The sequence below is a fragment of the Arvicanthis niloticus genome, chromosome 12 (genome assembly GCF_011762505.2).
Source record: "Arvicanthis niloticus isolate mArvNil1 chromosome 12, mArvNil1.pat.X, whole genome shotgun sequence".
NCBI classification, from domain to species: domain Eukaryota; kingdom Metazoa; phylum Chordata; class Mammalia; order Rodentia; family Muridae; genus Arvicanthis; species Arvicanthis niloticus.
The window spans coordinates 43,879,144-43,906,935 of NC_047669.1; the positions used below are offsets into that span (position 1 = coordinate 43,879,144).

The 27,792-nt window shown below is 36.4% G+C and overlaps 1 protein-coding gene and 1 long non-coding RNA gene across 2 annotated transcripts in view; one reads left to right on the forward strand and one right to left on the reverse strand.

Annotated features, from left to right (window-relative positions):
* The window catches only part of LOC143444073 (uncharacterized), a 25,469-nt gene extending 4,093 nt beyond the window's left edge, over positions 1 to 21,376 (forward strand). The window contains exon 3 of the long non-coding RNA XR_013113613.1: positions 20,831 to 21,376. This is a non-coding gene — a long non-coding RNA (uncharacterized LOC143444073). The remainder of the gene's footprint in view (positions 1 to 20,830) is intronic.
* The window catches only part of Epha6 (EPH receptor A6), an 851,223-nt gene continuing 831,878 nt past the window's right edge, over positions 8,448 to 27,792 (reverse strand). Inside the window, exons 16-18 of the mRNA XM_034515065.2 lie at positions 23,712 to 23,905; positions 12,880 to 13,029; positions 8,448 to 11,372 (exon numbers count right to left, since the gene is read on the reverse strand). Of these exons, the coding sequence (XP_034370956.1) occupies positions 11,258 to 11,372; positions 12,880 to 13,029; positions 23,712 to 23,905 (459 nt within the window). The 3' untranslated portion in view covers positions 8,448 to 11,257. The remainder of the gene's footprint in view (positions 11,373 to 12,879; positions 13,030 to 23,711; positions 23,906 to 27,792) is intronic.

A 27,792-nucleotide genomic window follows, 5' to 3' on the forward strand; every position in this document is an offset into this window, starting at 1 on the left:
CTATGTGGAAACAAAACAAAAATATTTTCTCTTAAAAGGTTAATATCTCCAGCCTTATTTTTTTTTTCTTTCTAAAATTTAGATAGGAGATCAAACACTTCCAGAACAGGATTTGTGACTATTGTCAGGATAGATAAACACTGCACCTCTGTCAGGACTGAACTAGTTTCAATTTTCATAGCTTTTGATAGAACATATACCAAATGTTTATGTCATTTACTCTGCAACAGGCAAACATAAGTAAGAATTCAGAACAAATACTAGTACCCTTGAGAAGTCCTCAGTCTCTACTATCTGGGCAGGGAAGACTCATTAGAGCCCTTGGGAAGCTAAGTGTTGGGTCTTTTAATAAGATATCTTAAACTATTTGATGAAGATGCCTTTGAAATAGTTTGTTTTCCTCACTATTTACGTAAAGTCAAATCAAATGTATACATCCTACTTCAACAACTTAGAACTACACTTTCAACCTACACCTCCTTCCCAACCCGGAAACTGACTTGTCAAATCAAACAACCCATTGACATTTTTCCCTCAAATCCAACTACTCACATAACAACATCTTTGCCCTTTCCACCACACATCTACCCATTAAGCTGCATGCTGCACAGTCCCGTTCCTTGCACCGGAGTTCTGTGTACCTGTTCCTTTGAAAAGTAACCTTTCTCCTTTGCTGGAATACCAATGAACTCTGTCTCTCCAGCCTTCTTCTGTGATTATCTTCTCTCCTGCATAATCAGATCCCAGCCAGCCAAATCACTGTCATTAGTATGTAAAGACGCTTGTTAACATCCTTCATCTAAACAAAACAAAAAGCAAAACCCAGAACTCTCCTGACCCCACAGCTCCTTTGCTCTGTCCTGTATCCCTTGGCTTCTGTCACAACAAATACTTTTGAAGACTCGTTCTGATTCCATTTCCTACCTGTCTTCTCAGCCAAGCCAGGCAGGTTTTGACTTCACTGCTTCTTAGAGAGTTCCCTCAGTAAGGACCGCAAAGAGAACATTCTAGATAAAGTTGCCATTATCCAATGACCAATACTTGGTTATGATCTTGACTTCTTTCCTTTATTTTTGTTGTTGGTTTTTGTTGTTAGATTTAGTATTATTTTTAACTTTGTATGCATGTATCTGTGTACATGGGTACATATTTGGGGATGCCCCAGGAGACCAGAAGAGAGCACTGGATCCCTTGGAGCTGCTGTGATAGGCAACTATTGTGGGCTCGTGCATGTGAGTGCTAGACCCAAGTTCAGGTCCCCTGCAAGAGCAACACACATACACTGTTAGGCACCAAGTCAGCTGCATTTCTCTTTTCCATACCTTAACTTTTATTTTATTACCTTCTTGATATCTGCCTAATCTCTAAACACTAGAATCATTTTGAGCTCAGTCCTGGTCCTATTTTTCTATTATACAGGATTATTCTTGGTCTTAAAAATGTAAATACTGATATATGGACTAATGGACTTCAGTTCTTGATCTCCAGTCCTAATTGGTCCTTCAGCTCTCAGATGAAACAGCTTATAAGTGTGTGTGTGTGTGTGTGTGTGTGTGTGTGTGTGTGTGCGCGCGCAGGAGCGCGCACCCGTAAATGTTGAGGCCAGACAACAAATTTGACTGTTTTTCCTCAGTTACCATCCACCATTATGTTGAGACAGGATTGTTCACTGACCTGGAATTTACCAATTAGGTTAAGCTGACTGAACAGCAAGACTCAGGGATCCTCTTGTCTACTCTACCAATTATGGGATTATGGAAGTGTCATTGTGCCAAGTTTTTTAAGATGGGGGTTTGGGGGGCTTAAATTCATGTCATCAAGCTTGTGAGTAGAACAATCTACTTTTGAGCTATCTCCCCAGCTGACATACGCCTACATAATAGTTCTGTTTGACTACTAGTTGTTTGTGGCACCATGTAGCCAAAGCCCAATTTGACTTTTCCGCTTCAAAGCTCCCACTTCACTGCCATTAAATCAATTACTGTTTCCCCAAATGCAAATTTAGTTTCTGTTTTTCTGTCTTCTTCGTCCCTTATTTCCAGTCCGTTAGTAAACATGGTTTTTAATCACCCAAAATTCTTCCATCTTCAGACGGTCTACTCTGACAAGAGCTACCACATTCTGTTGAAGCCCTGCAGTTTTGTCCATGCCCTGATACTTGTTCCTCGTTACAATGTGTCATTCTGTTTATATCCTCACACCCTCCAAATTCCATACTCTTAACTGCTCTCTCAGTTTGGAACTTTGTTTTCACTTTTTCCTGGATGTTCCTTTCAGTTTTTCATATCACGTAATATATCTGTACAGATATTTTAAAACCACTTATTGTAAAGTCATAGTCACTTGAATTGTAACACATATGCAATGTGATTATCAGTATAACATGTGGCTGTTGTGTGTCTTTACTTTTAAAATATCAACTTTATGAGACATAAACTTGTCTGTTTTGGCTTTACTAACCCTTAGTGCTTTGTTGGATGTTTGTATTTGTAATAAACACATTTAAAATAAATCAGTAAGTATATAAGCATATATACTTATTTTAAAATGGAAGAATTTTACAGTCTGGGGCCAGTAAACTGACATGGTTTCCTTTATTTTATTTTAAATATTATATAGTATAAATAGGATAAAAGTTTTAGGCAAATCATGGAATTCTGATCATTTACATTAAATTATAGATACGTCTGTATTTAATGAAGTGGTTAACATTGTGAAATAGGGAAATGGACTATTTTAATTTTTTTCGGAGGGTTTTGGAAACTTGGAAGAAAATAAAAAGGTCCTATAAAAATGAAACCGCTATTTGAACTTGTTTCAACATCCTATTTAGTGAACTTTTAAACATCAAACACAATTAAAAAATAAATAGAAAAAGCATACATTACTGTCCTAAATTCACGAAGTGAATGTTGGATTTCCTTTTGTGTTTCTCTTACTGGAAGAGGAAAACAACTTGCTTTTTCTAACTGATCTTACAAGATGTCTGATTGGTATGAGTTAAAAGAAGAATCATTTGTAAAATAAAAAGGAAATTTTAGCCACTATAATGACATTTGTAACTTTTTGAGAATTTGAAGGTTACTAAGATTATGTGATTGAATGGAGATATAAAACGTGTAACCACAGACAGGTATATAACTTTGTACCTTCAATACCCAGGGACAGAGGAAGGAGGGTGTTGAGGCCAGCCTTGGTTATTTAGTGAGTCTTGATTTCAAGAAATTGACAAAACAAAACAAACACTTCCTCTAAACTCAGACTCTAATTAGTGGCTCTTAAAGCAATTGGGGGAAAAAAGAATATTACGCATTCAGTGTTCAAAAATGTCATGTAAAAACCCAAGTGTCACACAAAATCCATATGAAGATACTGTGTTTTAAAATATTTAATGTTGTGTAAAATACATATACATCTTAAAGGTATATTGATTGTAAACCCTTTCATGTTGGTTTTTCAGTATCTTAGATACTGTTTTAACTTTAATGACAGGAGTAAAAAATATCCATACATTGGGTAATTCATTACCATGTATAAAATATTTTGACAGTCATATTTAATGAATTACTATTTTAAAAATCTTTAATTACATTTCTTAGAAATCAAAAGTATTAATGTAAGAATGTTCAGATTCCTACTAATATATTTTAAAAACATAGTTATTTTATTTGGGCATTTTCATAGGATTTTTTTTCTAATTTAATGTCAATATATATATTTTCATGAAAATGAGTAGAATTATTTACATTATATATTCACATCCTTGAAATGCATTTAAGTTTCAAAATTACCAGTAAGAACAACCTGACATGATATTAATTGGTTCTTTTCTAATTCTTTTTAAATTAAGTAATCACTTTAACATAAATTAGTTTTATTATCTTTGATCTGTAATACTTGTTATTAATGTTATAGTTAATACTATGCTTGTAATTTTTTAAATATGAGATCATTACAACAAGCATAACTAATATTTAGCAAGCATTGCTAGTTATAAACTACCCTTTGAGACTGGAGAGATGGCTCAGCAGTTAAGAGCACTGGCTGTTCTTCCAGAGGTCCTGAGTTCCATTCACAGCAATTTAATGGCGGCTCATAACCATCTATAGTGAGATCTGGTGCCCTCTTCTGGCCTGTAGGCATACATGCAGGCAGGACAGCATATACATAATAAAAAAATTTACCCTTTTAAATCAAAATTTAGACAGTTGGTATTTTCCTTGCACACGAGATGAAAACTAAACTTATGGAAAAAAAATCTCTCAAAGGCATTTATATTCTATGTACATGTTTTCAATGTCACAATTTAGGAGTCATTTTGGCAAAATGATTAATATGATATCAGAAATGAAACACATCCGATGATTTTTAAAATCAAGTGTTCCTCGTATTCATTTCTGTTACCACTGTTCTAATGTTGTACCTCTCTGCCCCAAATGCTACCCTTTCAAGCTTTGTTTCTATTTTCTACTTACTCTTAAAGGACTAATTTAAAAAAACATAAAATTGAATGGAAGCTCCATGTTTTTATAAAAGTAAATGAGAGTTTTGCATAGAATCAGTATATTAATATAATTTTCTTTAAAGATATATATATATATTGTCTAAAATATTCAGCATTGTCTTAATAATACTTTGAATGTATATGGCAATGATATTTATCATATCAATGATATGAGAACATGGTTTTAAACAATGATCACATCAACCTCGTTCAGTTACATGTTCCTTAGCCCATGAGTGGCTACTGGTTTTTATTCCTTAGAGTTTCCAAACATCTTATTTTAAGCAGATTTAGCAAAGGAAAACAAATATATGAAAATGGATAAAGCATGCCCAGTTAAAATGTCATCATGGTTTTGATAAGAGTATCCTGGGATGAGGATTAGGAGAGCAAATGCTACTCCCCAAGTTAAATTGAGGCAACAGAATTAATAGTGCTCCATCTTTAAGACTGAATAAAGATATATTTAAATGAAAAATATATGAAATCAAGTTCTGTCCAGAACACAAACAGCGAATTCTACAAATAACTCAACATAGAAAAGATTCAAGACATCACAAAAGCAGCAGAGCATTTCAGATGAAACCTTGGCATTAATGATTTGTTTTAGGAATTGGCTTTTTTTTCACACCACATGTTATGATTTTAAGCACTTAAAATGATATTGGCTCTTTCTAGAAGACAGAAAACTGAAGTGTGTCTTTTGTGGAAGCTGCCAATATGGACAGACTCGTACTGAAATGTGCATATCAGCAGTGGGTGAGGGCAGCAAGGCGGTGGTACAGTACTTGCCTTCTGTGGCAAGGCCTTGGGCTTCAGCATCAGCATCAGCACAAAAACACAAACAACAGTTGATAAGCTCTTGGGTAACTCATAAAAACAATTATGGCTACATATAAGATCTGAACTGGATATATAGACAACAACGGTTCTTAGATACCCAGAGTTTTCTTTATAGTCATGTACTTTCTGGAGACAAAGTTGCATCTTCCTATCTATAAGGACTAATGAAACAGAGATTCTGATACCAGCTGAGAAGTGTTACTGAAGTAGACTTGTTACCCACTCTTTAGTTGTTCTGATTTACACACACACTAAAAATGCTATTGTGACAGATAAAGACCACTGGGAGATAAAAAACAATGTAGAAACACGGATAAGGATAGTTATATTACTTGAGAGACTATCATTAATAGAATAAGTACTTTTTGAATTTACAACTTCTAGGATAGATGCATGGTTAGCCTGTACCTTATATGCTAATACAAAACTGGAAACTGTGTGCCTGGGAATGTGGCTTCCATATACAACCCTGTGCTATTATGTATTACACAGGGTATTACACAGGGTTGTATCTCTGTATTACACTTACGCTTCATCCTTTATCCTGTTTGCCAGGTAAAATTTCTTTTGCCTTTGCTGTTCTAACTTCTCTCACAACCACAACATCAACAACAACAGCAACAACACTTGTTGTACTTAAGGGTAGAAGAATTAGCTTTTGAGATTTTCTCATGATGAAACCAGTATTCCCTTTTTGAAGGAAAGACGGCAATGTTGTGAATAGGTACAGCAATTTAAGCAAGGACATCCCTTTGTTTTGCTTATTAAAGATTGCTTTGATTTGGAAAGTGTTAAATATAACAAAGGAGAAGGGATTTGACACAACTGACATGCACAAGCTTTGAAGTTGTCAGATTCTTTTTTGAAAAGCTGAAGTTGATTTAGATGTCCTTTTCCTCCCATCTAAACTCCCGTTCTCTTAAGTTACATACTTTATTTTAAAATGCACTAACTTCAAAAGCTAGAGATTTAAGTATAGTCCATGACTTCAAAAGAGAAATCTGCCAACCAAACAAAAAGCACTTGCTCCAAGAGCAAAGAACTCAAGACTTGTTGTATATAACTCAAACCAAGCTCTGAGGATGCTCAAAATACTTTGACCTAATGATACCTTGAATCTAACTACTACTCTGTATAAAACGTTAGTTAAGTACACCCAGATGACCTGTATCCTAAATCCTTTCAACTTTATTCCCTTTATTCCCAGAAGACATATGTATCATGTCACATCTCCTTATAACAAAACCCTACTGTTTTTCTAATAAATCTTTAAAACACTGACTAATTCTTGACGTTTTAAGGGAACTCGAAGAGGAAGATGGGGTGTTTAATTTTATATAGTCTAAGGTTTTCCTTCCCTGTGACTCCGTTAGATCTAGTCATAGGCAATCACTTCCTTTGAAGTTGAAACAATTATATGCTAGCTTTGAAGTACATATTGTTACCTTTGTTAGACAAATCAGCTCAGGTTAGAGATTAAAATTTAAGGTTTGGTTTGAAAGGAAAACGATGCTTTCAAAGGCTATGTGAGAAATGAGTCCATATATGGACTGATTTCTGATGAGAGTATCTTAGAGAACTTACAAGCATGATTCCTTCTACCAAACAAGAGTCAAAATATCTCTTTCTGCAGGGGATTGAAGGTGCAATTCCCACGTAGCTAGTTCCTGTGTGTTTATTCTTATTCTACAGCAAGATCTAATCCCCTGTGGCAGAGGGACCATAGCAAACTGCAAGGAGTCTCCAGCCTCTAAAATCTAAACCTGAGGATGGGTGGAAGCTAGTGACAATGTACTTAAATTCATTTTTTATGAAACTACTTGTATGTATGAGAGGCGTGTTATTTTGTTCAACTATAGCAAAATAGTTATCCTTTTTTGAACATTATAAAAAACGATAAAGGATGTCGCAAATGTTGGTTATAAAAAGGAAAAATTATGACCTCAGTGCTTGAAAGACAAAAGAATGTTCTCAGTTGTGCCCAGTCTTCTCCTCTATGGTTTAGTTTCTCTCAAAGAAAAGCATCAAAATATGTCTTGAGTAGTTATGAATATGTGTTTATTTGGCTACATGACATTCAAGTTGCGAAAGTTAAGGTGATCATAACATAAGAAGTAATGCATCAGCTTTTTGAACCTCTTTTCTGTATAAATACACAGACTTCCTATAAGTTAGCATTTGATTCTTAAAATACTGATTTCTTTTTTATTTAATATTAGACTTCCTGAGCTAACTGAAGCTTCAGAAAATAATTATCTTGTACTTTGAAATTTCTTTCCTTTGTGTTTAATTTCTGTTAGGCAGAATCAGAACCCATACCCTCTGACTTGACGCTCCCATTCATATGCTAGGACCCAACATATCAAAGCTTTAATGGTCTGCAACCTGCCCTGCCATCCAGCCCCTTCCATGGAAATTTACTAGGCCTTTATAGACTTGCTGTGCTTCGCTATGTTGATATGAGTGTATTGATAGAACCTGAGACAGAAAGAGAAAGGATGGGGAATTTAAACAGAAAAAAGAGAGGCCAAAAATGTAATAAAGGAAGAAGGGGAAAAACACAATACTGGTTTAAAAAAGAAAAAGTCTTGAGAGTTTAACTGACTTTCTCACAGAACGTGAATTTAATAGAGAAAGATATCAAAGTAGACATTTAGGACACAGGCTGGGTGATATGCAATTTCCTCTTCACGATCCCTACCATAAAGAACTTTATAAAAACTTTCCACAGATTGAATTTGGCTTTCTTTTCTATTACGGGCTGTGAGCCTTAGAGTTGTGACTGCCTCATTCAGTTTGTAGCTGGGTAGATTTTAAGGAGTGATACCCAAGGTAATAAACCTGTGATTGTAGCATGCACAACTCATTTATCAGCTGTTAGAGGGCAGCTCTGCAGTGCTTCCTTCCTGTTAGACTGTCGTCATTTCAGATATTTTTTTAGTTGAATGATTTAAATACTCCATCTTTTCTCTTGATTGTACATTTGTTTTACATTTTGGGCTATAGACCAGAAGTTGATTATCAAGCAGATAAAAAATGTACATGGTACGATTTTCAAAATTCCAAAAATTCACTCATTAGAATCTATTAAGTTTTCTTAAAGGCAAGTATATAATGTATATGCACATTTTCATTATAAGAGATTATTCCTAACTGTAATTATGAAAGTCATTAGTTTATTTTGGGGTAATTACTTTATTCTTGTATGTGTCAAATAAATTTATTGTACATGTGCACCAGAAAATCTCAGAATGTTTACTTCCAACTGAATTTGTTATTTTAGCCATTATTATTATTCCAAGACCTTACTACCTCTTCAGTCATAGGATGCATGGTCACTAGGCAGAAAATAAATATATCTTGTTATATTTTGATATTTCTGTTTATTTGTATACAGATTTCTTCCTTGTTCTGTCCATGATGAATTTTACTACTATACTTAACATTATCATGCTCATAGCTTGGTAAATTATAAACATAATTTTACAAAACTTGGAAGAGGATATTGGGGTGAGAGAGTAAAAGGAAAGTGTTATAATAAGTATCTAATAAGTATCTCATGTCAGAAAAGACATGAGATAGAAATACAAATTAACTAGAAATAGAATTACATCATCAGAAGTTTTAAAGAAAATAATTAACAGTTTTTTAAAAAATCTTGCCATCACTGAATATAAATCATCAGACCTTTAAATACTATTATAGAATTGATTTCATCAAGGCATTCAGTTGCTACTGACAGAGTCTTATGATGGAGTGTATTATTCTATTTCTTATTTTTCTAATACCTTTTTGTTGTATTATAAAAATAAATATATATGATTAATAAATTTAATCATCTGTTTACATCTGTTATCATTTAATAGATATTTAAATACAGATAAATATGGAAATTTTATATTTCCCCTAAATGTGTCCAGATTTGTGTAAATGTATCAAGCAAACTGCAGAGAGTCTATGAGTGACATATGGCCATGCATGTAGGTGGCTGGAATATGTTGTTAGCTATTTCTGATGCACTTACTTAAAAATGATGGAATGTCCATCCACTTTTCCCTTCTCAGTATAGTTAAAGAATACTCTAGAGACATCCTTTTATCTTTAAACATGCTTTTTTTTTGGAATGAAAAATGTTAAGCAGAAATAGGTGAGGGGAAGAGGTGGATCAGCTAAAGAAAAGGAGTGGGAGAATCTGGTATGAAGGGACAATAAGAAAATCCTACAAACAAGAATAAGAGGGGAAGTGAGGTTCCTTAAGTAGAAATAGCTTTACCCTTTCCCAGTATGGTTGGCGATGTGGAGAGGAATACCTTTGTCTATGACATCACATAAAATTAGTTCACCAAATCTGTGTCTTTAGACAACCTGCTCTGCATTTTTCTTCCCTCAATACATGGCTTATTCTTCACTCATCACAATGTTAGTTTTTGTAGTTTCACAGCGAGCAGATGGTTTTATCATTGAGTTTGTTTCAAAAGGAACACTATTTTGAGAAGCTGACAAATTCACTGGAAAAAATATATATATTTTGCTGCAAGCTTCAGAGGTGATTAAGACAATACATCTCAGATGTGTTCTTATATACTACGATAGACCAAGGTTTACGCGTGCACACACACACACACACACACACACACACACACACACACACACACACAAATATATAGATGGTGTAAGCATATATATATATATATATATATATATATATATATGCTTAAATGTAAGATCTATTTATATCATGTTTATGATATCAATCTTTTCTTAGAAGATTTGGAAAACAGTTCAGCATGTCCATGTAACCCATTTTCATGAATAAAATATTGGAATTTTTAAATTTGGAAAATATACCAATTATCACTCAACAAAATACATTTATTACCTTGGGCCACTGTAAGCTGTCTTAAATTAAGTAAACCATTTCCCATTAACTTTATGGCTACTATGTTAGACCTTTTATTCAAAGAAGTCTTGTGAACAATTTACTTTCTCAATGCTTTGATAACTTCTTCTTTTTTTTTTTTTTTCAAACTTGTGAAGATGAATCTAAGGGAACAGCCATATGGTCACTCCATGCATCCATCTAAGAAAAGTATCAGAGCAATGGACTCAATCTCGGTCTTTCCAAGGCTGATTCTTGGAACATACTAGAGAAATACAGTACAGTTAGTAAAAAAATTAGAGGGGGAAAAGCCTCTAAACAATCACCTACTATGAAATGTGTAGAACCCTATAAAGTTAATTAAAAAATATAGACAAACCCAGCCTTAGAAGATTTAAAAGCACAGTATTTTTGTCTGTCTCCCTCCCCAACAATGCCCTTCATAACTGTAGTCACACTAGACACAATTGCACTACATGGAATCATTAATTAATTCTGCAAATCATTGTAACAACATCAGGCACCAACAATTAAGTCATTAAAAAATAAAACAACAGCACAACCTGTAGAGTTGAGTAAAACTATCAAAAAAGAAGTATGTCAAGTTGGAAGCTACTTGATCACAAAACATGGAAGAATGGTCAATCAACTATTTCCGTCTTATCTATTATCAAACTCCACATTCATCTTTGAAGATGCCACACTTGAGGACGAATTCCTTTAGGTTAAGTCCATGAACACTTCCCAAACATTTCTATACAAAGTTACACATTCATGCTGAGTTATTTATCTTTATGCAGCGATAATCTGCAGTGGGCCAGAGTTTCATTTGCAGGCTATTCAGAAAGGACCTGTGTAGCATGATACTGAAATCCAGGGTGGAAGCATAAACGGAAGGTGTGCAGCCATAGTCTGAACAGGAGACTGTGGGTTGTGAAGGGATGTCTGGAGAATCAGAAGAATGAGTCGTAGAGGGAATATCTTTCTTTGTAGAAATGCTGAGGCACAAAATACAGGCGTTTATAGTACTTTCATACGTGAAATCCTTTCTCCTGTATGTGCATCATATGTAAACGTAAAGTTTGTATGCTGCTGACTATTCGTCTCTGATGTCCAATGAGTATCACTCCGATTCGCCTAATATCACTGAGAGAGCAGGAAGAGGGAGAGAAGAAGCGGGGGGGGGGGGGGGGAGGGGGGAAAGACAGAAAGGAAGACAGAGATTTTGAGCATCTAGAATTAATAAAGACAAGCCAGAGAAAATGAATACTTAGCTATGTTAAATATGTACCATGTCACATTTGACAAAATCATGTCGGTTAATTGTTAAGCAGTCATGTAAACAAATAGCAATAGTTTTATTTTTCCTTCTTCCTGTTTTCTTTTTTCCATAAAGAAAACAATCATATCCAGATAGAATGTTTACATCTCTGCAGGCTATTTATATTTCAAACTTATACAAATTTGCAATGGTCATAGAAAATGCTGGGCCTGTAGAGTAAAGGTATAATGTGAGCATGATCCGAATCCTCATAGCCATTTTGTAATCAGAAAAAAAATGACATTACGCAAAATTTAGCAGTTTTGTAGAAATAAATAAAAGTGGAAATATGCATATTGTACACTGTATATACTCTAACCCTATCGCAACTGTACTTACATGCTGAAGAAGTACACAAACAAATCAATACGAAAATTTTACAATGCAAAAGTACTTGTAATAATAAAAGTTTAAAGAAATAGTGAGACATATAAGAAAATTCCATATAATAGCCAAAACTAATGAACTAGATTTATAGGCATTACACAATGGAATCTCAAAGGCTGGGTGAAAAAGGGTAAGGATAATATATAACCTTTTGTATGAATTTTAAAATTTGTATGAAATATAGGAATAAGATATTCACAGGCTAATAAACAATTATTACAGAATAGTGATAGTTATGACTATGGTACAGGGGTAGGAGATATGATAGAAGTGCACGGTTTATAGAGCTTCAACTGTTTTATGAATGGGTTATCCCACAAACTTAGCAGAGAGTTCACTCGAATTTCTTACATCTGTCCTTGTTTTGTGCATATATGAGAAATAATTCATAAGAATTAATAAAATCCAATATTTGACATTAAAACCATCATTCTTTTGAGCCATAAGAAATTGCATTGCCGTCTTAAAATGATGGTAATTTCATATGGCTTCACCTAATTATGATATTTTTAATTCACATTTGGAGCTGCTCTCTTGGATGTAGGTAATGGATGATCTTTGAGACAATGAAAAATGTCTGATCATGGAAATATGTAGAAGGTAAAGATAGTATAAATTAATTGTGCATTACTACTATATATGACCAACAATTTACCAAATACTATGATGATATACATACAAATACTATGATGATATAATGTCTATGATGTGAGTAAGATCAATATGGGTTTTTGAAACATTTACAATGTCACAAAGTTACTTGAATTACATATGTTCTTTAAAAACTAATGGCTGAAAAAGTAACTTCCAGCTTCCACCAGAATGATAAACAGGAATAGCAGAAGTCACATGTTAGCCTTGGGAAGGGTTTTCTTGATTGGATGTGTGAATTTGTAACCTATGAGCAGACTATCTAATTACAGTAATTAGCCTAGAATTACTTACTCGATGCTCATTCGTGAAATCAGATCAAACGTTGTGAAACCCGCTGCCATGAAGTTACTCTTGTATTGCCCCATCTTTATAGAATCCAGCCAGTCACCCACTGTGACAAACAATGGATACTCGGGAACATCACCAGGGGATTCTGGCATTCTACAGGGAAATGAAACACAGCATTTAAAAGCCACATAAGCCCCGACTTAGACATTTTTATTTACACCTTTTATCATATTCTTGAATATTTTTATCCTCTATTTAAATGAACTCTGCTTTTGGTCTTATTCAGCAAGTACTTAGAACAAGCTCTTTTTATCAAATCAGTAATTTCTTTGGACATTTCCTGTCTTTTAGACCTTTAGAAGAACCATTTCTCTCTCTCTCTCTCTCTCTCTATATATATATATATATATATATATATATATTTTTTTTTCTCCCATGAAATTGTTTTGAAAGGTGAAGCCTAGTCTACCCACCGTCTCTGCATGAACAGTAGCAGCTTTCTCATATGTACCATTTCTGGCCTCTTACCAATCTATGTCCTTTTCCATGCCCCACGCTTGCTGTGATGGTTCTTCTTTTAATGGTGAATTCATTGATCAAACTTCAAATTATGTATTTTAAACAATCAACAATAATATTCTTATTTAAAATAATTTCTGATATCACAAAACTTAGTTGCAAAAATATATGCAAGCATAGTATTGAGTATTTCATAGTATTGAGTATTTCATCTCAAAACATAGATATGAAGCCATAAAATAAAGCAAAAATGAATAAAGTATGGGCCAAAAGTGAAGGAAATAGTATCGGTAGTTATTAAAATAGTAATATAACCAATTTATTTATTTTTTAAAGAAGTCTATGCAAAAGCACTCTGAGAATTTTTTTTGAATCATTTAAGAATAAGAATAAGGAGTTAGGGGAAGGACTAGAGGAGCTGAAGAGGTTTGCAACCCCATAGGAAGAACAACAATATCAACCAACCAAATGGTTTAGTTCTATGTGTACTATTTGGTTGATGGTTTAGTTCTTAGGCCATCCTAGCAAAACACTGTAGTATTCTTTCTATGGGGATGTCAGAACGCAGTCCATGTCTGAAGCTGTGTTAGAAGATTTCTGAGAGCTTATGAGCCAAGTGCAAGGAAACAAGACAAGGGCCTTTGGACATCTGTTTTTTCATAAATGGATTTATTGGTGACCCTCCCAGGTATAGTCACAGGAGCGGGTTTACTTCAGATTATCCACCATCTTACCCATCATTATTCAGAATAATGTGTCCAAGCATGCACTGTCCTCCTGACTGTAAAAGCCTAAACTCATGTGACCTGGACTTTGTAACTCTACACAACTTAAATTCAAGTGACCTTTGCTCATTTGACCTTGCTTAGCCCCCAGAATGCCCTCAGATGTCCTGAATAAAGCTGGCTGTTGCATGTTACTATTGTCTGCCTCACTTTGAAGGTCCACTCTCCCAGGTTCATCCCACCAAATAGAGCAGCAACCCGGGAACATAGAAATATTGTGATGTTTGTAAAATTATTTGGTAGGAAAATAATAATAATATAATAGATCCATTATAACAAATGTATCATTTAAACAGTCTTAGATACAAAACTTACATTATCAAAGCATTAAAGATCTTTAAAATATACTTATGAATTGATTCAAATCAATAATTACTAAATAATAAAAAATATTTTTACCACAAGTAAATGACTAAACTGTTTTATTAGACACTGAAAATTAGCCCAACTTCCAATTATTTGGTTCTTAATATTTTAAAAATAAATGAAAATATCTGTAGACACATAATTTGAACATCAATATTAACTATTTCATCAAGCTTTTGCCATCCATATTTTAAATATGCCAATTGGAATTAGAATCTGCTAATATGCAAAAACTCTTGTCTAAACTTATGAAGGAATAATATCTGAGTTTATACATACTATCTAACTCTGGTACCTTTCTGATAAAATATACATGGGAGTGAGCATTAATTTCTAAGGTGAAAATCGAAGACCCATCCATGTATATTCTTTGGTTGGTGTTTTAGTCCCTGGGAGATCCTGGGAGGGAGAGAGTAGGGGGAGGAGTCAAGTATATGAAGAGACAGGAGAGAAGTCCAGAGGGTCAGGAAAATGAATAGAAATTTGTAGCAGTGTGTTGGAGGGGTGGTATCCCAGGGGCAGGGGGAACCGCTAGAAGGTCCCAGATACCAGGGAAGCAAGAGGTTCCCAACACCCAACGGGGATGACATTAGCCAAAATACCCAACAGAGAGGAGATAGACCCTGTAGAGACCACTCCAGTAGATAGGCATGGCCCCCAACTGAGGGATAGGGCCACCCACCCATCTCCAAAATTTTAACCCAGAAATTGTTCCTGTCTAAAGGAAACATAGAGACAAAAGATGGAGCAGAGACGGATGGAAAGGCCATCCAGAGACTATCTTGGAATCCATCCTATCTGTAGACACCAAACCCTGACACTATTGCTGATGCCAACAAGTGCTTGCTGATAGGAGCCTGGAATAATTGTACCCTGAGAGGCTCTGCAAGCACCTAATACAAACGAAGATACTATCTAGATTTTCAAATGAAGGCATTCTTCAGAATTCCCAACTGTTGACAGACACTCTGAATATGTAAGGGAATTCAAACTAGCTTCTGCATAACTTTCTTGAATTACTTAGTCAGCGTTTCTAGATTATCTCTTGGGAAATACTGCTGTCATTCACAGACTAACTCTCTAAAGATTAGGGCACCTTTATTGACTGTTAGCATGAGTAACCATAGGTTAGAAAGGTGAATGTCTTATTTTAGAACAATAGGGCTCTAATAACTGCAATTACTTGTCAGAGAATATTGTTAAAGTGGAACAAAAATAAGTTGATGTGACATATCTTTCATATTCTTATGCTCATCTTATTTTCTTTGTTTGGATTAGAATTTCACTATGTGGCTCAGCCTGGCCTCAAACTCATGATTCTCTTGCCTTAGCCCCTAGAGTTCTGGGATCATAGACATTCACCTCGACACCTAGTCCACATTCTTCTTAATGCACAGGTGATGTCAGATAAGTCTCATTCTCTACACTGAGTTGACGCTGGAGTAGCTTGTAAGGATTCACAATTTCAAGGAACTGGTGAATGGAAATGTGATTCACCAATTTTATGTCATTAATCTAGAAAGAGGATGGAAAAACAAACACTCTTGAAGGGACTGAAATGGCCTAACTCCTCATCGAAAAGCATTTACATCTGCTCCCTAATTCTTGTAATGTCATCATTTCTTTTCTCGCACACACCTAGTTAGTAACCCAGTTAACTCCCTGGTCTTTTCTGCAGCTGGCCTGACACTTGATTTAGGAAGGTCAGAGCTTCCTCATTGTTCACGGCTGCTATGCGGGAACTTTTATTTCACTTTATCTCATACTGAAGTTGAAAAATGCTGCTATATTCTGGCTTTCAGAGTTGGGCACTATCATCCTCACATGAATTTTCTAGAATATTGCCTAATAAACAATAAATGCCCTTCCTTATCAAACCTGTACAGTGATAAATGCAGTCTATTTTTTTGCTGAGATTGTGGAAATCTCTGCTCTTCGGTGATTAGTGGAGTTGCTCACCTGAACCATCTTCATAGCATAGCCAGAAGCTCACATGAAGTCTATGTTGTAAGCTGAACGTAGCGACTCATGCCTGTACTCTCAGCACTCCAGAATATTACCACGTTCACACAAAGTTCTCATGACTCTGTGGCTGCTCTTCTCTATACCTGGTTAATCTATATACCAACATTCGAATATATACATTACCCATCCAGTCACTGAAAGAAAATTTTACTCTGCATTTTTTCAGTTATTCAAGATCTTACATTGCATTCTTCTCAATAGAGCCTGTTATTTAACTTGATCACTAATTGATGAAATAATTTTGAGACTAGAAGTTAAAGCATGATTTGTCTCAAAGATCCTAATGTATCAAATGCTTAGAAACGTGTTACATATCATGCCTTTACTTAATTCCAATGGGTTAATAATAGTATTTGCAGTGTGATCACTGGTTTTTGTTAAATCAGTGTGACCATTACTTTTTTTTTTAGATTTTATTTAGTAATTCTTCTGTTTTTTAATTGTTCAAATTATTTAATATGCATAATAAAATTGATAACTGGTAAACATGTAGAGGAATAATAAAAATTATAACTATGAACATTTGGAGAGATAAGTTCATGTCAGGAATAATGCTTTTAAACTAATCTCTCACAATTCTGAGTAGAGTACCCAGCACATGGTCCCTAAAAAGAGAATAATAGGTCACTGAGCCTCAAAGAGAGATTCCTTTTTTGAGGAAATACTGAAGAGGGAAAACAAATATTACATCCCACGCAGCGGTAATGCACGGGCAGTGGCTGTTATCATTGTGGCATTGATCCTTAGTTGTACACAACAACAGCAGTGTCTGAGCTGAGTAGGAAAAAGTCATGATGACCAGCAATGTCTGCCATTACAAGCAGAAAGGAGAAACACATGTGTGTGATGCAAGAGAAAACCCAATCTACAGAAAACCCCGAGGATGTAATTCTAGAACTATGTTCTTGCCTTATTTTCTTCACCTCTCTATATTATAGTAGTTGTACATGTTCTCAACTAGTGTTATTCAAGTGGCTGCAACTCGCAGGAGGATGCTTTGGGAATATATGAGGATATATCTGCTTTTTATCTCTATGGTGGAGGGCATGTGTTCTATGTCTTTGTATTTACTTGGAAAAAAGTAAAGTGGCGGGCTGTGCTACAACCAAAACACTTTAAGGGGCTTTTAATAACTGTCCCCTATGAAGTCTTATTTAGCCCAAATATAACTGAAAAAATAAAGTGTACCTTCTTTTTTGTATACTCATATGTTCAGAACAGTGCAAGGCTGAGAAACATCTGGGGCTTTTGTTATTCAATACTACATCGTCTGAGTGACTACAGACTTGGGAGTTGGTGGACTTTGCTACTAATCTCATGATTACTTCTTGTGTTCTTTTGACAAACAGCCTCCTCAAGTCTCCTTTTCCTTGTCTGAGACACAGGAACAGTAGTAGTGACACTTAAGGAAAGAAGTAATGATAGTACCCAGTAGGTACAATGACGAGCACACAGTACAGTCTCAGCAAGCGGCACTGTTTATAGCACAGGCTATGAATCAGCATTAGCACAGTAACAGGCAGTGTTATAATCATCTTGTGCCAGTAGCTCATTCAGTTTAGATCTAATAGGCAGGAAGGAATTTCACAGCTTCTGATCAATGCTTCACATCCCACCTTCCTTCCACAAAGCTGGTTATTGTGCAGTGTCTGCACAGGTTTGACCCGGCAGTTATTTCTGTATGATAAATGTCAGCAAATTACAAGCAACAGAAATCAAAACAAAATCCCTTGCAATGAGTTAGATACGGACATAGACAATTTTGTAGATGTTGATTATATATTACCTGGGCTGCATTGTCAGAAATCTTTTGAAAATGGATGGAAAATTGTTTATGACATTGTTGAAAATTATTAATGGAATGCAAGGTGCTAGCACTATCATCTGGTTTTAGGTTTCTCCTTATTTTCTGAAGCAGAATCATTACAGAGCTGATATGACTGTTTTCTCCTACATTTCTCATTCACTGGAAACCAAGTGCTTGAAAATTCAACATACACTTGTGTGTGCTAAGGAAGATAGGAGTTAAAGTTTCTACGAACCACAAGTTTACAAGATCCCTAACCGAAGTCAGAGCATAGTGAGAATATTTACACTGTGCCTTAGTTGGGGCAAACATGACTGATGATCCCAGTGAGTATTACAGACCAGTTTGGTCCATCTGAGCAAGTGCTGCTATCCCCAGAAACAAAAACAAACCGCCTTTGGAACTGACGTTTAAAAAGCACGAAATTCTGAAAAATTGTTTGCCAGTGACTTGCAGGGGCTTGAGACAGAATTGGAAATGTTATCCTTGTCCCCCATTCTCTCCTTTCCCCACTTTTTTTTCTTTTTTGCTCTTTGAAGCTAGGGACTTGCTTCTGGTAAAGGCTCTACCAGTGACCTCTATACACCAAGCCTTACCAATGTTATTTCCCTATTGCATTGCAGCTCTGCCAAAAAGTGCATCTAGCTGGCTGCAACCTAGTATGCTTAGCAGATATCAGAGCCTGGAGCTTTGGAAAAGATGGATAATGAATGTGCAGGAAGATGGCATAGGGTGGAGGAGGGAGAGAGTATGGTAATCAGGTAACGTTGTACTATTAAACTTCAGCTGGCCAGATACTTCTCCAGCTTCAACAGGATTAAACCTATTTGGAATTGGGGACTACAAGGTTGACCCTGAGAGTTGTGGCAGAGAGGACAAATAGGGGGAAGGGACAGAGTAGGACCAGGCATTGCTTCAAATGCTCTTCTACACGTAACCTCGATCTCAAGCTGGTCCCATCCTACCAGGGGTTATGCACCATGTGACAACCACAAATAACTCTTTGAGAGGAAATGATTGTAAAGTCATTAATGAGAGTACATTGATATTGCATTTATCGAAGGTTGCCTGCCTCCATCAAGATGGTAATTTTGAAAGTCTATTTAGCAGTTTATTTGGATTTAAGGACATTCTTATATAAATTACCATGATCTCATATATGTCCACATACTTTTTCAAATACTGTATTTGGAACTCTAACAAAGTGTGAATATGCCTAAGGGAAGCATCAGGCTGAGGAATGCCAGCAGAAGACAAGAGTGAGAAACCCTTTTCCCAATCCTGAAAGTTTTGGATCAATAGCTTCCCTATAGATATTCAGTTGTTGGCAAAGAAAGGCTACCAGTGGGATTTGTAAAATTTCTAATTTCCTAGCATAAAGCTATTAAACTGTGGGTTTCAGTTTCCTCATTATCTTCAGTCATCCTAATTTTCCCTCCACTTATTACTCTTGTCAAGCAAAAGAGCAAAAATTTCTCAGGTGAATTTTTTGAGAAAAAGGCAATTATAGTGGAATAAAAACCACGGGGATGTAGTTGATGAAAGGACGATGTCTGAGTTAGTGCAGCGATGAGAGAAATCTGGAGTGTGGGGACACTAGAGAAAAGGAGAGTCTAATGACGAGTGGCTGTGTGTCATATACTCAGACTTTTTAGTATGTGTGTGTGTGTGTGTATGTACACATGTGCATGTGTGTAAACATGTATGTTGCATGCACATATGTGTGGTTATGCAAAAGCCAGACCAGGATATCAAATCTATTATTTTTTGCCCTATTGCCTTGAAGCAGGATTTCTCACTGAATTGGAATCTTGCTTTTTGGTTTGGCTGGCTGCCTGGCCAGCAAACTCTTAAACTTCTGTTATCACTGTCTCTGCTGCTAGGGCTATAGGCCACACTTGGTTTGTATTGTTTGTTTCTTTGTTTGCTTTTAATGTTGGTGCTGGGTATTCAAATCCAGATAGATGCCCATGTTTGCAGAGCAAAACACTCTTACGCATCGAACTGTCTCCCCCACTGACACGTTTGAGAGGCATTCAGTAGCAAAGACTGATGGTCATGTTTCCTTAATCCAGCAGTCATCTGGGACAGGCATGCATTCTTGGAACTTGGGAGATGGACAGGCTTTCCATGTGGAGGTGCTCGTCATCATTTTGTAAATACTAAACCAACCAGGATTTTTCTTTACAATAAAGTGCCTCAGTTCTCTGGCATTGGAAACAGACTGTGTGGATGGTATTAGGAATATGCAGCCGGTGGAAGACAAGGAAAACCCATCCTGTGTTTTATAAGCCCGAGTGATAACAAGAATAATGATAAGTTGCAGGCCCAGTACCCTGGGAACACTGGATCACTATTTTTCAAACAAAAATATAGTAAAACAAAATGTTTGTGTGTCTTTGTCATGAACATGGATAGAAAAACTCACTCAAAAAATTTTTATTTGTTCCAGGCAGATTAGATTTTGGAACTGAACCAAGCTGACAACTTTATATGGATGATGCAATTCCTGGCCTGTGTGTGGTGGGGCTCTTCAGAGCGTCGAAATCATTTCACCATGGACCTCTGGTCCTCAATCGGGACCCTGCATCTGCCTTCACAATTTATCCTTTTTCCATTTTATTTATTTATTTTGGGTCATTTTCTGATTTGAGGTTCTTCCTGAGCATTTTACAAATATAATGATTCTTCACAGTCTCAATATTCAGTCGAGAAACTGCTCTATCTGTCTGGTAAAAATGATGACAATAGACTCTTCACAGTTAGGTAGCTTTGCTATGGCCACCATTAAGTCTGTTAATCTTGCGTCACAACAAGAAGCTGAGAGAAAGTGATTTGGGTTTAGAGGCGTGACACAACGCCCTCTTCCATGAAGGTAGACTTACTTTGTAGTGTGTTTTCATTATGAAATTCTCTCAGTAGTAAAGAACGGACAAGCATATTTTCAAGAAAATATGAAAGCAAAAAAAAATAATCAAGAAACAATTTCTCTACTTATCTTGCGTATAGGAGACAGGTTTCCAAAAATAAAAACTTATTACTATGGATTTGTCTTTATTTTGGCTTTGTATTCCCTCTTTATTGTCTCATAAATTATATAGAAAGCTGTCCTTGTTGATGCTGCCCGTGAATCTGTGTACCTTACTTCTACATCCTGCAGACATACTCCACTTCGTGTTTACTGAAGCTGTGTGAGGGCTTGAGCGCCACATTCCTTGAAACAATCTCCTCGTTTAGCTTTTATAATGTGCCTCCATCCCTGTTTCCTGCATTACCAGTCTGGCTCTTCTTTGTCAATCTCATTGGCTTATTGTATATTGGGATCATGCCTTAAATCTTGGCATTCTATATAGCTGTCTTCTCTTCCTCTGCTTATTTGCATTCTTTATATTCATCGTAGGTTATCTTATCTGCTCTGATGCCTTCAGTTTTAGTCTATATGCTGGTCAACTTCAAATATACAGATCTAGCCTAGATATTTGAATAATAATTATGTATGTGCACTATATGTAGTGTCTATATGTAGCTATGTCCACATGAGTGTAGAAACCCATGGAGGCCAGGAGGGGTTGTATATCCTGCAGCTCAAGTTTTAGGAAGTCATGAGTCCTGTGTAAGTACTGGAAACTGACTAATGAATAATATACACTCTTAATTGCTAAGCCATCTCTCTAGTCCAAAAGCCTAGATTTTTTTTAACCTTGAATTCAACCTATATGTATGTACCTATGGAATTTTCACTCTACTATCCCACAGGCATCTTTGACTCAGGATGCTCCAACTCATCTCATTTCTGCTCCAAACTTGTTCCTCTTCTCTTAGCAAGAAACTACCTTTTTTTTTTTTTTTTTTTTTTTTTTTTTTTTTTGAAAAACAAAAACAAAAAGAACCTGACAAATACCTCCTTTTTTCTTTTTCCCTCCATGTTTATTCAGGGAACTGAGAGGCATTATATGGTATACATGTTGCCTGATAATAAATTCATTCTCTTTTCTCCTGATCTCAACTTCATTCTCATTTTATAAATTTCGTCCTTGAACTTTTATAGCTTGGGTTTCTAAAAAAGGATACACATGGCCCCATTTCCCATCTTGATCCTTGCTTTGCAAAAAGTCTAAATCAACACTCTAGTGGTTTTCCAGAAGCACAACTGTAATTATATCATTCTCTTGCTTAAGCGTCTTTCAGTGGCTGACCACTGCCTTAATGATGAAGTCCAAAGTGCTTTTCTTTTCTGTGCATCCTCCTTACAGTTTCCTGTGCTGGGCTGCTCAGAGGAGACCGGCTGCAGCAACACCTGAATCACTAGCTATTTCATGCTTGGCTTCATTTTGCTGAGGCTGCCAATTAGTGATTTAGAGGTGAACTCTTACATGCTCGGCTGTGAAAAGAGGTCTGTTTCAACTAGCCCTTACATAGCCTACTCTTTCTGTTACTGAAACCCCATACTGACTCAAACCTGTGGCCCACAGTTGAGTGTCAGTATATCCTGTAGCTGTCTTGTAATTCAGGAAGGTGTGCTTTGGTTACTTATAATCCAGTCTACAGGAAGACATCGATGATCTTTCAAGTGCAGTATTTCAGACCCAGATGAGGATGATTTTTGCTTCCACTCTTCTCTTCCTTCTCACTGTTCTTCAGAGAGAAGAGAGTGGATTTTCTTAGTTGTACTGAAGGTTATAAAACGCTGTATGAGGGCCTTCATTTTCTCATCATCTGTCTTACTCTTATTTGGAGAGAGGAAAGTAATGGGGGGAGGGGGTTGTGATCAGACCAGCAGGGAACCCCCTCACTTTTGGTGATTCACAAATCACCCTGTCTTGCTTGCCATTTCAAGCAGAGGAATGCAACACAGAATGGAAAGAAAATTGGAAAGGACAAACACATGCACAAAAGTTCTACTTATAAAGATAAAGAAAAATCAGTGAAGAAAAACACACACATATACACATACATATGTGTGTATCTTTGATATATATTGATATATATATTTGATACATATCTGTGATATATCATATATATATATACATATACATATACATATATACATATATATATATATATATCAAAGATCCACATAAGAGAAATGTAAATAAAGTAATACAGATGAGATATAGATAGAAAAGAAGGGAAATTTTTTCCTAGTAAAAAATCCATATTCTCTTTCATGTTAATAATTTATCTGATCAGCTAATAAACACAACAACGTTTATAGAGGATCAACAATTAGACAACAACTATGGCAAACTCATTCCCTCTCTCTGCTGTTCTTGCCTGTAGCCTGAAAGCAGTTTTGATTCTCAGGGGAAAAGTACCAACATGATGCATCTTACACAAGGATGTCCTCCACCAGCGTGTGAAGGGCACTGGGGTTGCGGATCAGTTTGTCAAGGAAGCTGACGATGTCTGTAAATTTCGGCCTGTGGTTTCTCTCCTTCTGCCAGCAGTGGAGCATCAGCTGGTGCAGAGACGGTGGGCAGCCCATCGGAGCAGGAAGTCTGTAACCTTCTTCAATGGACAAAATAACCTAAATGCAAACATACGCAGATTACGCTCTTACTTTTGATGACAACGAGATGTATGTAGCATCTTCATATGCAAGCAGCACAAACCAAAATATTGGTAAGAGTGAAAACTACTAAACATGAGTACTTAGGGCCCAGGCAAAGGTGTATACCCACGTTCTGAGGAATTGCTGGTAACTCAATAGCACCTGCTGACCCTTCTGGGAAGACAATGTGCTTTAAGCATGCGCTGCTGGTAAGCACCTAGTTAAGTTCTATCACAGTCTTAAGAAACTGTTTCTGTGTAACTTTGCTCAACTATCTTTTTTAAAAAATATTTATTTTATGTATATGAGTATGCTGTCCTTATTCACACTAGAAGAGGTCACCAGATCCCATGATAGATGCTTGTGGGCCACCACGTGGTTGCTGGGAATTGAACTCAGGATCTCTGGAAGAGCAGTCAATGCTTATAACCACTGGGCCACCTCTCTAGTCCTTGCCCAACTATCTTAAACCCTGATGCCAACAGCATACAGGAAACATGATGTGGATATATTTAGTGCAAACTGTATGCAACAAACAGGCATGCCTCTTGAGTCCTTTTTCATTCTTTTTATAAAGTCAATGAACTTTTTAAACCCATTGTTCTCCCTTTGTAGCATATTCCATTCCCCCAGGAAAAGCCACAATGGCGATTGTAAAAGGTGGCGAGGGAGAGGCTCTCTCTGTAGGACATGGTGGTGATGTATGGAGTTGCCTATGGGCACTGGTGTAGCTCACAGGACTGAAGGATTGAAGTTTTGAGCTGCCTTAATTTTAATTCACTTAACTTAAATTTAAACTCCCACTTCCTGCACACCTCCAGAGAAAGAAATCTGCATAAGTTAAGAATAACAAGGATGCTTGCAGTCAACCATTGGACTGAGCACCCCAATGGAGGAGTTAGAGAAAAAACTGAAGGAGCTGAAGGGGTTTGCAACCCCATAGGAAGAACAACAATATCAACCAACCAGACCCCCCAGAGCTCCCAAGGACTAAGCCACTAACCAAATAGTACACATAGAGGGACCCATGGCTCCAGCTGCATATGTAGCAGAGGATGGCCTTGTCGGGCATCAATAGGAGGAGAGCCCCTTGGTCCTGTGAAGGCTTGATGTCCCAGTGTAGGGGAATGCCAAGGAGGTGAGGTGGGAGTGGGTAGGTGGGAGGAAAAACATCCTCATAGAAGCAGGGGGTCGGGGGTGGGTGGGATAGGAGTGTTCAAGAGGGAAGACCGGGAAAAGGGGACAACATTTGCAATGTAATAAATAAAATATCCAAGAAAAAAAAAAGAAAAAAAACCCAAGGAGATGTTTTGCTAGTTTAATGTATTACCTACCAGCCCCTCCTAAGATGAATTTTCTGAATGTGAAATAAAATCAAGTCTGAATTCATATAGGTTAGCTTTTGAAGAGAAGATCAAAGGTAGTCACTTGAACCTTTGTTCTTATATCATTTATGGGGAGGATTTTTAAAAACCAACTTAAAAGCAGGGAAACTGAGGATCAAACATATTTAAAGACAGACATCAATCAAAGTCATCCCCCACCAACAATCAAAATATAAAACGGTTAATGTTAACATCACCATCTTAAGAATTTGGTTGCAGGACCATCTACATATCATTTTTTATGTTTTTTTTTTTTAGAACACTGACATCTCATTTTAATTTCTTCTTAAACTGACATTATTTGACATGACTATAAAATATTCTGAATTTATGTCAGAGGCAAGTTGTAAAAAAGAAGCATTAATATTTCTTCAGGATCCTCTTAATTGCTAAGGTCTAACTTTTTCAGTATTAGAGAATTTCTTATGATTACATTCATATATTCAATACTTGTGTGTGTGTGTGTGTGTGTGTATGTGCGCGCGCATGTAATTTCCTGTGTTTTGTCACAAGGAAGCCTAGATTGACTTTAGATATCTTCTATCATTGTCCACCCTCTGATTTTGAGATTTTCACTGAAGGAGCTTGAGGTTTTAGCCAGAGAAGCCTGCCACTAAGGCCCTGGGATCCATCCCAGTGCTGGGGTTATGGGTATGTGTTGTCATATACACATGAGTGTATATGATACATATATGAGCTTCATATATGACATATATGAGCTTCACACATGAGTGCTGGGGTCCCAAACTCAGGTCCACATGCTCGATTAGCAGGCCCTTTACTCAGGGACCTTTCTCTCAGTTCCAGAATGCTTTAATCCATGTGGATATTAATGTTTTATTCTCCATTTAATATTACATCATCGAGTATTATTTTTCTCACTTTTTTGGACGGCTTTTGGTACTATGCAGGCTTGGCTTTAAGTTGTTTTGTTACATGTTTCAGTAAAACACGAATGAGTAAAAATGCCTGGAATCAATCACAACTACTGTAAATAGCTTATGGAAGTAATTATAAAAAACAGGACAGAATGGCTTTAGAGAACATTAGTGTTCTGGGAGCATGAGAGTCAATTTGGCGGTTATGATTGCAAGTGCATAGAACAAAACAGTGGCAGGAGGGCCATGTTAGAAGGAAAGGTGGCCTTCACTGAACATTTTCTATGTGCTTGGTCCTTGTACTTTTTTCTTTTGTTTACTGCTTAAAATTACTCTGTCTGGTGGTTATTATTATTGGTACTTTTTTTTTTTTACATCATAAAAATTAGTCTGGGAGAGGTAAGGAGACGTGTCTAGATTCACATAGCTACTGTGTGACAGAATTAGGAGCTGTATTTAATTCCTTGTGACTTTCAGATGTCCTTTGCCATTCCTCAGATACTGCCTTCAATTTTCATGATAGATTGTTCTCTTCTCAAATTTGATACCAAGTTATCTTTTGTTATGATACATGCTCATTTGACTTTGGTCTTTTCATTTGGCCCCTAAACTTAGTATTCTCAGTAAATTAAAACACACACACACACACACACACACACACACACACACACACACACACACAGTACTTTGTAGCTTGTAAATGTTTCAGTGAGTCATCATTTGTGAATATTTTTGCATCTTATGCACATCTCTATTATGGAATCTATCACTTTTATTGTATTTCCTTTTTTTTTTTTTTTGCTTTTCCTCAGGCTATGTATACATGAATGCAAGAACTGCACCTCTAGATTTTTCATCCTTGCCATTTATAATAGTGACTCACTTATTAGTAAATACTAAATGTCTAAGCAGAAATTATTAAAATAATTTTTGATTTGTCTTGATAGAGGAACATAAATTTTGTAAAATTTGGAACAGCTACTTCTGATAGACTCAGGGGACAGCATTTGAAGCATTTGAAGACCTACAGAACACAATCATAACTTTAAAATATGTCATTAAGAGTCACTATCTAGAATCTTGATTTCTTAGACCATTCAGGTGACAGGAGACCTGCTCTTCTTGAAGAAAGAACTTTATTACACTCTTCAACCTTCGCTCACACCATCTTAGCCTCAGAGGGATTTCTATTTTCCATGGCTTTTTAGACATCTCATGGAAACGGTCAACACCACAAATCCAGACCACTTGACATCTCCCAGGCAGAGAACTTTCTCTGTACTGAAGTTTTTTTTTTCTTTTTTCTTTTTTTCCTAAGAGCAGGGAGTGGCAAGAGGGCAGTGTTGCTGTATGGAACTCTTGCCTATGGAGTCCAGCAGAGTGTTGGTGCCCTGCATGGCTGTCTGTGGGCAGTGGGAGGATCAAGAGACCCATACATTTTCTCCTTATGGATCTCCCAATCAGAGGAAAGGATTTATTCAGCTTACATTTCCACACTGCTGTTCATCACCAAAAGAAGTCAAGACTGGAACTCAAGCAGATCAGGAAGCTAGAGCTGATGCAGAGGCCATGGAGGGATGTTACTTACTGGCTTGCTTCC